This window comes from Nuphar pumila, chromosome 16 (assembly GCF_984573655.1).
Source record: "Nuphar pumila chromosome 16, dmNupPumi1.hap1.1, whole genome shotgun sequence".
In the NCBI taxonomy this organism is placed as follows: domain Eukaryota; kingdom Viridiplantae; phylum Streptophyta; class Magnoliopsida; order Nymphaeales; family Nymphaeaceae; genus Nuphar; species Nuphar pumila.
The window spans coordinates 42,838,623-42,854,303 of NC_143264.1; the positions used below are offsets into that span (position 1 = coordinate 42,838,623).

At 39.0% G+C, this 15,681-nt stretch overlaps 1 protein-coding gene across 1 annotated transcript in view; it reads left to right on the top strand.

Annotated features, from left to right (window-relative positions):
• Positions 1-5,223: 5,223 nt before the first annotated feature.
• The window catches only part of CRR7 (chlororespiratory reduction 7), a 32,687-nt gene continuing 22,229 nt past the window's right edge, over positions 5,224-15,681 (top strand). The window contains exons 1-2 of the mRNA XM_089990774.1: positions 5,224-5,365; positions 7,581-7,711. Of these exons, the coding sequence (XP_089846900.1) occupies positions 5,326-5,365; positions 7,581-7,711 (171 nt within the window). The 5' untranslated portion in view covers positions 5,224-5,325. The remainder of the gene's footprint in view (positions 5,366-7,580; positions 7,712-15,681) is intronic.

Sequence of the window (15,681 nt, forward strand, 5' to 3'; positions counted from 1 at the left end):
TGCGCCGCCTGTCGGCCTCCCAACGAGGTGATAGAGAGGGGGTGAGGGGGAGAAGAGGGAGGAGACGACGTACCTAGGAAGAGGCCGCCGACGATGGTCGGCGTCGTCAATCGGCGTCGGTGTGGGTTGCAGCAGCGACGGCACTGGAGGCGTGCGCAGGGAAGGAGACGCAAGGGGGAGGTGTGCCTCCCCTTGTCCTCCACGAGTGCTCTTAAAGAGCTCGGGGGAGGAGGTGTGAAATCGGGAAACCCCGATTTCCATCCTTATCGGGTCGGAAAAGGGGGTTGCGGCGCACAGGGGAAAGGGTTTTTCTCAAAACCCTTTCTCTTGTGTCGGGTTTTAAAACCCTAACGGTGACGAGCCCGGGTCGGGTCCGGACCCGACCCGACCCGGGTCCTATTTTTTTTAAAGTGGGTTTTACACATATCATAATAAACACTCGAGTAGTCTAGTTTGTTTCATAGTGGTTCTATGCATACCCGATAGGCTTTTGGTAATAAAGTGAAACATAAAATACTTGCTTACTTTACTTTTCTGCACTTTTATTTATGTTCATATGATTATATGGATTCATGCATATTATTGAATATCTTAGTTTCAATTATAGTGCAATTATGTATGCTTGAAATTGTTATAGCATGCTTCTGTACATTTGTAGAATCTTGAATGCATGAACTCTATTATTTAATCATTTATCCATCTATTAAATGTTGAATGTTGTTCTTTTGTGATTGATGCATAGTATGCAAGCTTTATATATTGTATCTTGCATTAGCTGTGTGAATTTTACTGAGACTCTTCAAAGACCCATGCTTTCAAAATAAAATATTTTTCAGGTAATATGTGATTTGTGGAGCAAGTGCAGGATGCTGGAGGGGGCTATGAAGGCTAATGTTTTTGAATCCCTAGGGGCTATTTGTCTTATTTGAATTTGACATTTATTGACTATTTATTTATCTATTTTTTAACAATGGCTTGAATTGTTTAATATTTAATGAGACTATTTCATAATTCAATTAATTTCTTTTATGGGTGATTGAATGACAATGTTTTTGAAATGTAATGTGTTTGAGAGGTTTAACCAAAAATCCATCACGTTAAATTGATTTTAAATCAATCTTTTTTTTCTGTGTTTGCTCACGTAAATAATAACTTAAGGATTTTGTCATCTGGACGCTTTATTCTCGAACTTTATTCTAAGGAACTATTGAACTCCGATGCATGCGCAGGCTAACTCCTTAGAGCTTATTTTGGTTAAGGCAATGCCAATGATGGAATACTTAAATTAATAATTTCTTTTATGTAGTAGTTCAATCGGATTTGTTAACGGTGGTTCCATACTATATCTGGTACTGAGAGGCTAAGACACGCCCGCGCTTGCCCTCGGGTGGGTTGTCTAGTACTTGGTACGGTTGGAACATATTCGTTAGTGAGACCATTGTATTATTACATATTAAAAAAGAAAAAGAAAATCAACAATGTGTTAACTTTGGCAAAAAAAAATCCTGGTATCTTTTAGTTAAAATTTGTCCTACTGTTACATAAAATCTACATGAAAGACACTTTTCCCCCTAGAATGTTGCCAAATGATCCACCACATGTATGCTCACTTTCATATTGAAAGAATGTTGCTTCATGCACCTTTGTGTAATGAATCTTTTATGGGCAATCAATCATAGTCTACGAGTTCTTTCTTGTGCATACAATAGTGACCTTGTTATTGCAGTCCTTCATGAATTTTGCTTTATAGTTATTTGTGATGACATGACTTTTAAAAACTCATGACAATGTTGAAGATCATTAAGCCTTAGACTGAAAGCAATTTCTTGATCGTTAGAGCTTGTTGTTAGCCAAAAAAATGTTTCTAATCGTTAAGTTTTTTGTTATGCAACTCATCATACAATTGAAATGCCTCTGCTTCAATGATTTTCAATTGCTTTTTATTGTATTAAAATCCATTGAATGAGAACCTATTCAACCACATCTCATTAGCATAAAAACATAAAATAATTATACTATCTAACAAATTTTCATATAGCTTATACAACATACCAAGAGTTTAACTTCTCAATTGCTATTTTTGCACCATTTTTATCCACTATTATTTGTCCCATGTTATCAGTGTCTTGGTCCGACTCAACCGACATGGTATAGTCATTATCATCAATATCATTCGATTTGTCACTATGAATGTAATTGTTGTTACCACTAATTGATTGTTCGGTTGCACAAACTAAATCAAAATTCATTATACGTATCACTTTCTTTGCTTTTATGCATGTAACATTCTTGCATTTTCAACTTTCAATATTAATAACAAAAATAACATCTCCATCTTAAGCATATATTACAGCGTCCAACAACTTGTACCTAGTTGTGATCTACTCTAGAAGACTACATGTCATCCTAATTACTGCGATAAAGATCAGTAGCATTGGTTTGCCTACATAGTTCTGCATCCTTAATTGATCTTTTGATCTGTACAATATCAATTGTTTGTGAAAGTTTTTCATTGTCTGTACGTCGAACATCTATATCCCTAATCGGTTTGGGCAACTACATGCCCTCTGCATTCCTGAGCTTAATGTTTGGGACATCAATATTGCCCGCTGTTTAGGATAGTTGGATGTTTACCAAAGGACTGAGCTCAATAGATGGTGCATGAAATAGATGTACATTTTTCATAGGATTTTCATCATTTCATTCATTAATAGATTCTTGTATATCACTTTTGCTTTTTGTTTAACTTTGCGATTTACTAAGTAAATGTCATCGCTAAATAATGTTAACTCTATATCATCATCGTCCAATACATCTATTTATATATCTTGGCTACCTACTTTAAGAGAATAACTATACTAGAGACTCAATAACTCTTCTGCATATCTGATTTTATGAGATATCAAAACCATAAATTCTTTAAAGCTATTGTTTTTGGAGACCAATATAGATCTCTAAGTAGGGTGATTTTAACTCTTTTATAGGCAATTATTAACTACCTACACAAACTATATTACATATCATTTATCTAATAAAAATAGCATGTGAGAAAAGTCTAACTATATACCTTTCATACATTCAATTAACAAAACTACCTATAATAACCACTCTTAAAATCAAATACCCACAATAACCCCAACCCCTATTCAATGCTTATGCACAATCAACCCCAACTGCATCATACTAATTGAATACTCGTGCACAGTCAACCCTAACCCCATTACATCAAGACAAAACCACTGAATATTAATAAAATGACAAGCAAACAAACATAAATAATCTTTAATACCAACATATATATATATATATATATATATTTATGAAAAAACCTTAAACATAGTAAACCTTATAAAATCGAGGGGCAAATATTAAATAAAATATATGAAAACATACATAAAATATCCATAGTGACAACCAAACACAAATACTTCAAGGCTATTAAATGCTCATATCTATAAAAAAAATAATTCGAAATGAAATAAAATAATATATATATATATATATATTGTTTGTATAGAACTCACCTTTAAACCTAACCGGAGAAGTCAATGAGAAGGATACCATAACCTTATTGAAATGGATTAAAAAGATTTCAGGGGAATCACAAGGGGAGAGAAAAGGGTTAGAGGTTTTAAAGGAAAAAGATTAGGGTTTTTTCTTGAAACAATCAAAAAAATAATTTTAAAAAATAAAAACGACTATATATGATTCAGTAAGCATGCGAATGTACAAAAAATCACATGATAAAAGTTTATGCATCTCAACACATTTTTGGATCTCATTGAAGAAAATTTCTTCCAAAGAGATTCACAAGTACTCTTCGCGAAGATCATACATTATTTGTGAAAGTAGCACCATATTTGTGATCCTTGTATATGAGTGCGAAGTTTGAGGACATTCACAAAAATTATACGCGAATGTCATCACACATTTGTGAACCTCCTTGAGGATCATTTATTTAAAGGAAATTCACATGGTAGCACACGAATGTCATGAAGGTAGTACCTTATTTACAAAGATTGATTAGATTACAAAGGTCGAGGACATTCACAAACATTAATATGCGAATGTCGTCACACATTTATGGACCTCCTTAAAGATTAATTCCTTAAAAGTGATTCACATTGTATCTCATGAATGTCATCTATATATGTGAATTTTGTACGATATGTGCAAAGGTGCGCAAATTTTAGAAACAAGAGGTTCGTAAATTTGGTTATGCGAACTTCATGAGGTCAACAAAATTATTCTGTGAATGTACTTTTTAGTGAGAGGTGAGATCAAGACAACATACCTATATATCGTGTAGACCTCATGAGGTTCGTTCATGCGAATGGTAAAAATGTCCTAAAAAAGTCAAGCACTTGCGAATTTGGATATGGGCAGATTTTGAAAATTGTAGAGCATTTTGGAAAACATATCATTTTTGTCATATAATACTGTCAATTTTCATTATTTTTATTGGAAAGTTTTAGTGCAATATAGGTAGTTGATTTAAAAATCTATTTAAATATGAAAAATTATTTTTAGTATGATTACCTTTCTCAGGTTCAGTTTTACTGTTTGGATTCGAATTTGGATCTGTCATAATCTAGACTGCATCCCATTAGTTATGCAGTTTTCACCCATAGTGTCACTTATTTCCGCTTGTAGAGTTGTGCTAGATTTGGTGTCCGTTGTCACCCGCAGTATAAGTTCAATCATGTCATAGTGCTGCCACTTGGAGGTGTCAACGGGTCAGTTTTGACCCTATTCTGACCCATAATGGATCTGGTAAGGTTAGGGTTTGATAACAAAGGAAGGGGTTTGATTAACTATTCGGTTCAAACCCATGAGGTCCAATTACTGAATGGGCCAGGTATGATTTATAGAACTCTATACCAAACCTAGATCTGACCCAAGTTTCAATTAAGATCTACAAATTTTCAATGTAAAAATCTTAAAAAATATTATTTTACCGGGTATGGACTGGGTTTGGTTTACGTAATTCTTCATTGGATCTTGGTATGGTTTTTCTTATGAAAATCCGATCAGATTCAGATCCGATACCGTCTGGATCCACCCATTTTGGTGGAGGTCCAACCCCTTGATACCCCACTTCCAAATCAGAAGGGCATTTAATGGAAAAAAATCTTGTAGCATACACATGGCGAAAGGCTCCAACAGGTCTGCTTTTCCAAAATGTTCGTTAAGTTGTTTTCTTCTATTGGAGAGAGAGGATTAGAAACTTGTGTCGGAAATAGAGGGAAGGGCTTGTTAGAAAGCTGCAAGTAGAGAGAGAGAGAGAGAGAGAGAGAGAGAGAGAGTTGGGCTATAGCTGTTAGCATGGAAAAATGCTTAATCACCCATGGATTTCAGACTCCTTGTAAGTCTCTCTCTCTCTCTCTCTCTCTCTCTCTCTCTCTCTCTCTCTAGATGGTTATTTATAATTTAGAAGCACTGCGGAAGCTTGCGGGGATCTTGTTATGGTTGATATTGTACTATTTTAATAGATGATCTCTGTACTCAAGTTACTTTTGGAAATTCCCACCCACCGGTTTAAACCTTTACAAAAAGCCATAGTTGGTGGGGGTACTTTCCCTTGAATTACTATCCGCCAATATGTTTTAGAATCCATGGAGATGGCTGGCCTAACTGTAGTGCTAAATGCTACGACCAGACATCAAAAAAGCTAGAAAAACGACAAACACTTCTGGAGCTAGTAGCCATGCTCATCAATTGCAAGCATGCGATTTTGTGAACTCGACAGAATATTATGTGAGCGATTGTTGCTGAATCTTTGTAGATTGAGTTACGTTATCGTGGAAAAACCGATCAATCAAGTCGATCGTTGTACATGTCCAGTACCTTCTTCAATATGACCCTTGATGAGAGTGAAAAGGCAGAAGTAATTGGTTGTATTAAATCTGATCTTTCTTTCTTTCTTGGTCTGCACCATGAACATGTGAACAGATAAAACAGTTATGATTCATTGCAACGTATTCTGTGGTTGACGTGATTGAATGGCTATGATAAGAGAAAGTGGTTGCAAATATGAAACAAACGTGAATTTTGGTTGAAACTTAGTGATATAACCTCCTGATACTCCCCCTCAGGTTGGAGCATGAATGAAAAAAATGCTCCACTTGATACTCAAATTTGTTTCTTCTAAGGGTCTTTATAAAAGCATCAGCTAGATGGTGTAAACGTGTGCAGTGTGACAGAGACCTGAATGGATTTTTCTTTTAATTTTGCAAATTAGCAGTCAATTTGAACATGTTTTTTCTTTTATGGAAAGTTTGGTTATCAACAATATGCAGCAGCATGGTTTTCCACAGATGAGTCACGGTCATGAAGAAATGTAGCCAAGTTAGTTCACAACAACTTGAGACCATTTATGGTATTCAACTTCGGATGATAACCTAGTCATGGTGGGATTTGGCAACATCCTTTGCTAGAAGTTCGCATTATGGCACAACTAAACCCAATCCAACTGGCAATATACCGCAAACTGTAGTGCAGTGGTGTAAGATAGAGAAATGGACCCAAATGCACCTTAAGTTAAAGCAGAACACGAGCATAAATTGACTTAAAACATGTAATGAGATAATTATATTTGGGCACGTAATTTTCAAGTATATGAGATGCCTAATAAGTTTTTTGTATGGAATGGGAATTGAGAGAATTCCCTACATCTTGTGCTAATGTTGGGTGTTGTCCCATTGGAAAGTTAAATGTTTGTGCACCAAACATTCTGGTTATCCCCAAGAATATTTGAGTGCATTTGCTTTAGCTAATTAAAATGCCAGATTTGGCACTGTCCACTTCAGTGCTAATAAAGTACTTCAGAAGGCCAAGCTTTGGTATGAAACTGACCTTGAGTTTTTTTTTTCTCTTTTTTAGGGGGTTGGAATACAAACTTCTAAATTTTTGCTCTGATGATCATATCATCCAGACATCCACGTAAACACTTAAATCACATTCTCTGTTGATCCCATGTCATTATCATCATTTTCTTTTGACTGCCACAGGGTTGTGTTGTTTCTGCTAGCATATAGGCATATTACAGCCTGCCATATCGTAACACACTAACAAAATCATAAAATCACTGTGTTACATACAATAGCACCATTCCTACTCATACGTAAAAATCCTTGTTCTGTAGATACCCCCTATGCTTGACCTAGCAAGGGATCTTTGATTAATATGAATTTTGTTTTGCAAACGAGTAATTTTCAAGAATAATATCAGTTACAGAGGCATGCCTATATGTTTATTGTTATTTTCAATGAGTGGATGCTTTTATTCATGGACTGTTGGTAGAAAACCAAGATTCTTCTTCATGTAACCGCTCTCAGTATATTTACTCTAGGCTATGTCACACAGATACTCCATGTTGACTGCCGTTCCATATCCCTTTATATACAAGTCATATTGGAAATTTCATAAAAATGGTTGTATCCGCGTATCCACAGTCATATCCATGTGACAGACGCTAGGAGTGCTGCATATATATTACCATACTTCCTACTAGAGGCCTTCTTGCTCCCTGTAACATTTGTAAAGTTTAAGAATCTTGATGAACTGGGTTTTCTTTGTAGGCATGCTATCTTCAGTGAGACTGCTTCAAACTCCATTTCTGCCATCAAAATGGAAATGTTATGTTGGAAATGTTGGTTCTTCTTCTCTTGGACTGCCAAAATTCGCAAGGCATGAGAATCATGGAGTGGAGGTACCTTGAGGCTTCTGTTTATCTTTTTTGTTAGAAGTAGGATTTTACTTTTTAGTTACTACTTTCTTTTTTCCTTTCCTGACATGCATGCTGAATACCTTTTTCTATATTATGAGTGTCAACCCTGTAATTTTTATGCTAAAAGATCCACAAAAACTCCATTTGAGTCTTTTGAGCTAATTTTTAAGTTCTGGCCAATGTGTTCACAGGAAATTAGCTTGTAGAACTTTTTGTGGGGGAAAAGTGATGCGAGCATTATGTAAATTATAATCTAACATTTGATATACGAATAGAAAAGGAATTTTGATTTCCATTTATTGCATTAACATCTTAGCTTAAAAGGTTTTCTGCCATCCCACTTCTGTTTTGCCCCATCTTCCATATTGCAAGAGTTTATATCTTCTTATTATCTAATCTGTTCTCTTAGAAACTGTCTTCTATGGTCAGGAGCGTTCATGGATGTATGTAGATCAATTTATGTAAGTAAAATTCAGTTGATTCTATGTACCAATATTGTTTTAATCGTTGTAACTATGATCCCACAGGAAGTTGAATTTGGACATGCCGTTCACTTTTGTCTTTCTTATTGACCCTGCACTTTTAGATTGGTGAAGCCTGTTCAAAACCATGTATCATTTGAAGAAACCCTGAAGATGTAGGTAATATAGTAGTTTTAGTTACAGTTGGTAAAATGGTTATTTGGCAGCACAGTCGCATGGACATGCAAAAGAACATATTGTAGGTGGTAGGAAATAAACGAACATGATTCTAAGTGTGATATCTTTAATGACAAGACTTCTCTTTGAGAGAAAGGAATTCGTCTTGCCCAAAAAGATCAGCCTATTCAAATTCAGATCATTTTGGATTCAACTCCATAAGCTTAGTTGAGTTCATTTTCTTCTCTTCTTTCATGACCGTGGACAATTCTTAACTTTGTTTCATGTTTTAGTTTTGAATTATTAGTTCCATAATTGAAAATCCATATTTTTAAGTGCCCAGGGAACATTGATTAAGAAATCATTCTCTTGTTTTGAAGAGTTATAACTTCAGAAATATGTCCTTGCAATGAGTTGAAAGAAAGGTCCAACTGAATGAACAAAGTATGAAGCACAGTTGATGTGAAGTACTCAGAAAAACATCACAATATAAAAAATTAAAGAAAGAATTAACCAGCTAACGTTGATATTTCCACAAAATGTTGGACATTTGAGGCCCTATCTGATCAAAGAAGATGATCTCTGAGCTAGAAAAGCATGTTTGAAAACAGCTAAATGTTTGAGCCAAATGTGGATGAAAAGTTATCATTATGGCTAATTTTGGACCCGGACCAACAAATGATAGTGAAAAGTTAGATTGACTGTTTATGAGGAGCATGTTGACTCCATGAATCACTTGAGAAGTGGGCTGCCTCACGTTTCTGCAAATTGTAAACTCATTCCATATTTGCCCATAGGAAGAAGTTAAATGGAGATGCAAACTACAAACCTAATAAAAATATTTGCGTACCTACTATTATATCAGAAACACTGCAATTGACAGTTGGGTGATGGTACCTGTGTTGACGCAGCCCACATATAGTTTTCTTCTTCATATTATACGGTTTATACCTTTCTTTGATCAAATTTGCTTTGACAAAAGGCATCAGACCATTTATTCGCTTGTTGTGCTTATCATATGGGAAACATTCCCTTCAGTCTTATGCCATTCATAGACAAACAAATCAAGGATAATGGTTTCCGGTTCAATATACAAAATTAACCCATGGTACACTCAACCACATGTCAAGATCGTGGTCTTATGGCTGTGAATGCTATTTTCCAGGTATTTGAATGAGGCCTTCACTAGCAACCTTTTTTATCCATATTTGATATTGGTTGATCTTGGCCGATATCCTTGATGGCAAGTCTTTGAGTTGTCATGGTCTAGAAGAGGATTAATTGGCTGCTTCTGGTTTATCAGTCACAACGATTTGCTTCATGTCCCCTAGGATCCAGATCCGTGCCTCTTTCCTGCTGTGGCTGACCATCTTGTTAGACCAGCTATTACCTTGGTCTGACCAACTAGCTGATTGGCCTTTCTTCAGGCATATTCCTTCCCTTGCTCCTGCCTGGAAGTTTGAGGGCTAGTTCCTTTCTTTAAGTTTTACTGTTCCATTCACCACAGAAGCACCCATTCTTCCTTTTTGACTTGCATGAGTTCAGCATTTTGCTTATGTTCACATCCTGACCCTTCTTGTTTCAATGAGTTTTGTAACAACTTCTTTATTTCATGGCTAATCTGATTAAAAATTATCTTTTTTTGTGGGCGTGGGAAGCATACGATGCAACGAAAGACAAGAAAAAAATTAAGCACACAAAGACACCAATTTACGTGGTTCGGCGAAACCACCTATGTCCATGGGGAGAGTACGAGAATAATTTTATTATGCTGGCAAGTAAATAAGATTACAGGGCTCTTAAGAACAAGAAGAAATGTGCTAAAACGGTGCTAGTACCATTTACCTCCACCAAAATAAAGTCCTTTGAGTGATACTTGTGATTGTGTCTCCTTCCTTCTCCCTTGGTGCAAGCCCTCAACAATCCCACCATGTGCAAGTGCACACCTTTGTAAAGAAAAACCCTCTTTTTGCCTCACCCTCTTTTTCTTTTGTCTTTTCCTTACACATGATGAAACCCATACATAGGGCAACCTTTCGTGTGATTATTCACTTCCAACAATGTTGGTTTCCATAACTACCCTCTATTGGTGGGTCCCCAAAATACCCTCGCATGGGTGTTGCCAAAAAAAAGAAAAGAGAAACCCACCCATTATGTTGGGAATTCCTTAGAGCTAAAAGAAAGGGTCTCCAAGGTGTGACGCCCCAAAATTTAAAACCAGAAAATTTACCAAAAATTTTGAAAATTTTTCTTTTTAAATATTGACAGCGAAAAACAATTTAATATTGAGTTCGGATTTGATAATTTTGAGCGAGCCACGAGGGTGAAATAACACAAAGCTATTATCAGAGTGAAGACCAAAATATTATTTACATCATTTTTGACAAAATGTACATAACACTCAAAACTTGAAAATACAAATTATTATGAATAAAAGTCTCAAGCAGGGCCCTGGATCCTTCAGAGAGTATTAGTCCTCAATGTCGCTCCTGCCCCGCTACATTCACTGACCTGTACCTGAACAAAACCCATTAAAGGGTCAAACTTTTGACAGTCTGGTAAGTCTTTACCAATTCCGGTAATTTAGACTATTAAACATATTTAGACAATTCAGATAGAGCATTTTCATCGAAAAGTAATATAGAATATAAAACATAACTGTTTGCATAATTAGGACATTTTCGTTTCAAGTTGTGATTCCAAAGGTCTTTGTTTTAATAATCAACTATCCACCTTGGTACGTGGGGGAAGACAATCGCTGACAGCCGAAGCATTTTTGGGGTATATTATTCTCAGATATTTTAAACCCGACTACTTGACTGTAGCGAACCCAAAGTGGGCGGTCTGTGACCGAGAGAATCGCTGCTAAGGCAGAACAAAAAATATGATACATCTTGGAATACTGCAGTAGTTAGGGATCTGTAACGCCCCAGAAGTTCGACTTGAGACAAGAAGATTTGAATGAAATTACCTTCGAAAGTCAGAGTTTGCAACAAAGATTTTTAAAGATACCAAAGGTTTTAGATAAAAGCACAAGTCGATTCTTCTGAGCACGTTAGCAAAAAGACCCAGCACAAACCCATTTCCTAACTAAGCCAAACAGTGAGCAAAAGATAGAAAAGAGTTTATCCATAAAAGGTTTAGTTTGTACAGAACAAGGGGAGTCATCCACCCCTAACAACAAAAGTACAAAACCCAAAGTGAAGTAGCCAGAATGCCGACGGGAGAGGTGAGGCTTTGATCATGTAGCATTGTACCGCCGCCTGTAAGGAGAGCCTACCTGTCACCTACACCCATAAAAATGGGGTCAGTCCTGAAAACTGGTAGGTGCGCAAAAGAATAAGAAGAACATCAACTAATCTAAAGCATGCTCATATTTAAGCAGATATAAACTGATACAACAGGCAATATGCAGGTGAATAGCAAAGACCATAGCAAAGCTAACCAGAATATTATCATGAGCTCAAGCAGGCTAGTATTACACTGATAACAATCTAACTGTAAGCAGTCATAACAAAACTTATCATGCATATCTTCTAACGATCGCAAATAGAAAACTGGTAGCAAGGTAAAACAGGCAGTCAAAAGCAAAAACAAAGAACAACTGTGAGCATGCCATAATGTGATCTGATTATTAACTGACTATTGTGGGTATGCATAATATATAAAACATAGAAACAACCGAAATTCATTCGGGGGTTCATTATGCTATGTATTTTATTATACCCCGAAGGACTGACTGAGTCCGCTCCTAAGAGAACGACCAGTGGCCAAGAGAGTAAGTCCCCAAAGGCAAAACAGGGCCCAAGGATGCATCCAACTTCTGCAGAAGTGTCGTACGACTACCACCTAGGATACTTATTGTAACGCCATTTCCCCTATCACCGATGACTGGGGAAGCCGGATCTTTGCCCGTAATAGCTATTAATGGCCTGTCCATCGGAGGTTTTGTACCATCCATCATCTCTCTTGATGAACCATCCCGAACAAGCATGATGAGGGGTTTTTCTTCATCATCGCCTTGCTCTACATGCCCTGGTCTATTCGACCCACTTGAGCATCTTGCCTGTGAAGGCGCATGATTACCATTTAGTGAGATGTCCACAATTATGCTTTTTTGCATACCATGAGGTCTATCTACCTCGTGCTACTCATCGTAGCATCGCATATCGCAAAGAGATGCGGCTAAGCTCATAGCCACAAGCCATAAGAAGGCACTCAAAACAAGCTCAAAAGCTGTCAACAATCTCTAGAGATACCTGAGAAATAGAAACAATAGCATGATCACAATTTACATTATGCAAGCAAGAAGTGAAGCAGTAAGAGCATAAACAAGTAAGAGCATAAATAAGCAGGTCAAGCACAAGGCCAAGGCGTGTAAGGCGCGAGGCGACATAAAGTAAAGTGCTGAAACGTAAACAGCCAAGGCGTATAAAGCGTGGGGCGACAGAAAGTAAAGTGCTGAAACGTAAACAGCCAAGGCGCAAAAAGCGCGGGGCGACAGAAAGTAAATTGTTGAAAGTAGAATGCTGAAAAGATAAAGAGGACAAGGATCACGAAACCGCATCCTTGAGTTAAAAAACGTACATATATAACGTATATGTATACATATATAATTGTCCTCGTTTTCAATTATCTTTTCTTTAGTTTTAGTTTTGCTCATTCAAAGTCCTTTTACACAACTTTTCCATACCTTGGGGTTGCGGGTTCCCAAACGCCTACGGGCGTAAGTACGAACAGTCTCGGGCCACGTGTGCACTCCGTCGTGCGTTCTGCAAGCGTAAAAAGGTTAGCGTGCAAGAAGAAGGTCAGGAAAACAGAGTCCCTGTCGAAAAACAAAATAGGTGAACAAAATTAAAGACAGGGGGAACAAAGCCCCTTGTCGACAAGGCAGATGGCAGGGGGCTCCGTCCCTCTGTCGGCAAACAAAACAAAAGACAGGGGGAACAGAGCCCCCTGTCGACAAGGCAGATGGTAGGGGGCTCCGCCCCCCTGTCGGCAACAACAACGGACAGTGGGATCAGAGCCCCCCCCCCCCCGTCAGATGAGAAAGATGGTAGGGGGGCTCCGCCTCCTGCCGGCAAACAGACAGAGACAGGGGGACGGAGCCCCCTGTTAAAACAAGAGGTGGCAGGGGGCTCCGCCCCCATGCCGGCAACCAAAGAGGGACAGGGGGACGGAGCCCCCTGTCAAAACGAGAGGTGGCAGGGGGCTCCGTCCCCATGTCGGCAAACAAAACGAAAGATAGGGGGAACGGAGCCCCCTGTCGACAAGGCAGATGGCAGGGGGCTCCGCCCCCCTGCCGGCAACAACAACGGACAGGGGGATCGGAGCCCCCCCCCCTTGTCAGACGAGAAAGATTATAGGGGGGCTCCGCCCCCTGCCGGCAAACAGAGAGGGACAGGGGGATGGAGTGTAACGTCCCAAAATTTCGAACTTTATAATTTCCTTGAAATAGTTGAAAAATTCATTTTCTTTACAGAGTTTATTTTTAAAATCAGCGGAAACGATTTCTTTAAAAGAAAAAGGACAAGTTTGACAACTTTGGGCACGTTAGCGAGAGAACAAAGATTTACCATGGACGATCTGCAATAATACTTAGGAAACCATTTCTTCTATTAAAAGAGAGTGTCAGGTTTGTACAAAATTTGGATTTCCTCCAAGGAAATTGTAACAAAAACCAAAATGTCCAGAAGAACTACGAGCAGAAACAGTGGATCTTGAAGTCATCTCGCAGTCGCGCCATCGCCTGTGATGCACCTATTCGTCACCTGTACCCATAAAATGGATTAGTTTTGCGTAAAACTAGTAGGTGAGCACAAAAACATAAAGAACTAAATTAGGCATAAATAATTTATGCAGCAGGTAGTAACGAGCAAACTAAGCAGATAAACTGGAGAAACAAGCTAAGTACAACAAACTGAAAGGTGAGCATGCTGAACCATAAGCTCCTGGAGTTGCTTCTTGAGTTCCTCGAGTTCTGGGGGTGCCATACGGTATGGGGCCTTCGAGATAGGTGCAGTACCAGGTAGCTGATCAATACAAAACTCCACCACACGAGGCGGCGGAAGACCAGACAATTCCTGGGGGAAAACATCTGAATAATCACGAACTACGTCCAACTCGCCAAGGGGAGTCGGTGCCGTAACTGATTTAATAAGACTTACTAGAAAAGCAGAGCATCCCTTTCGTAAGAAACTCTGCGCCTTCAGTGATGAAATCATCTTGGTCTCGCGCACCGATTGCGGAATTCGAAATTCTACCTTCGGAAGACCCGAAGGAGACAAAACAATCCTGCCTTCGTGGCACAAGACCTTGGCATGGTATCTGTGCAACCAATCCATGCCCAGGACAACGTCAAACTCAGACATCTCGAGTAAAATGGCACAAGCAGGTAAAGTGTTGCTCGGCCACGATTACGTCTAATTCTGGCAAGTAGGTAGCACAAACCATATTCTTCCCAGTGAGATTGTATACGTCTAAGGTAGAGTTTAACCGAGATACGGGTAATTGTAATTGTGCAGCAAAACTTGTAGAAATAAACGTATGAGGGGCACCACAATAAAAAAGAACGAAAGTTGCACGATCAACAACTAAGATCGTACCTTACACGAGATCCCTCTTCGTCAGTTGCTCAACGGTGGCAGCATAGACTCGTCTAGGTGCTCTCCTTGCACTGCTAGTCTGCGGTTGCTCCGGTTGTGTCAGTTGCGGTGCTTGTTGTTGCAGTTGGGGAGGCTGGGACGCACCACTGGCTTGCCTAAGGTCGTCCGCCGCCCTCTTGCAGCAATCTCAGATGTAGTGACCCATCTTGCCACAATAGAAGCAGCCACCTGTCTCGCAGGGACAGGGCTGACCAATATGCGATCCCCCACACCCTCTGCAAGCACCTCTGGGGGGCTGTTGAGGCGATGGACGGTACTGGTTCCGCTGCCTCTTTGCTGGAGGACCTGACTGCTTCGCTCCCTCGACCTTGACGGGCAAAACTGGTTGCTTTCCTGCTTCGATCTTGACGGGCAAAAGCGATGGCTTAGGCTGGACGCGGGGCTGAACCTTCTTCCGTTCGCCACCTGCTGCAGGCGGCCTCCTGGTTTGAGTGCTCTTCGTACGCTTCCAGTCATCATTGAGAAAAGTGGCTATTTCAACAGCCGCCGAGAGGGTTGCAGGCATACTAGTAAGAACTCTATGTCTGAGTCCTTCCTTCAGGCCCCTAATGAATTTCCTTGCCTGCTCACGTTCGTCTTCGAAGAGGTTGGGGTAGTGCCGCTCCAACTGCTGAAACCATGCCGCGTACTTGCTCAAAGATAAGCTGCC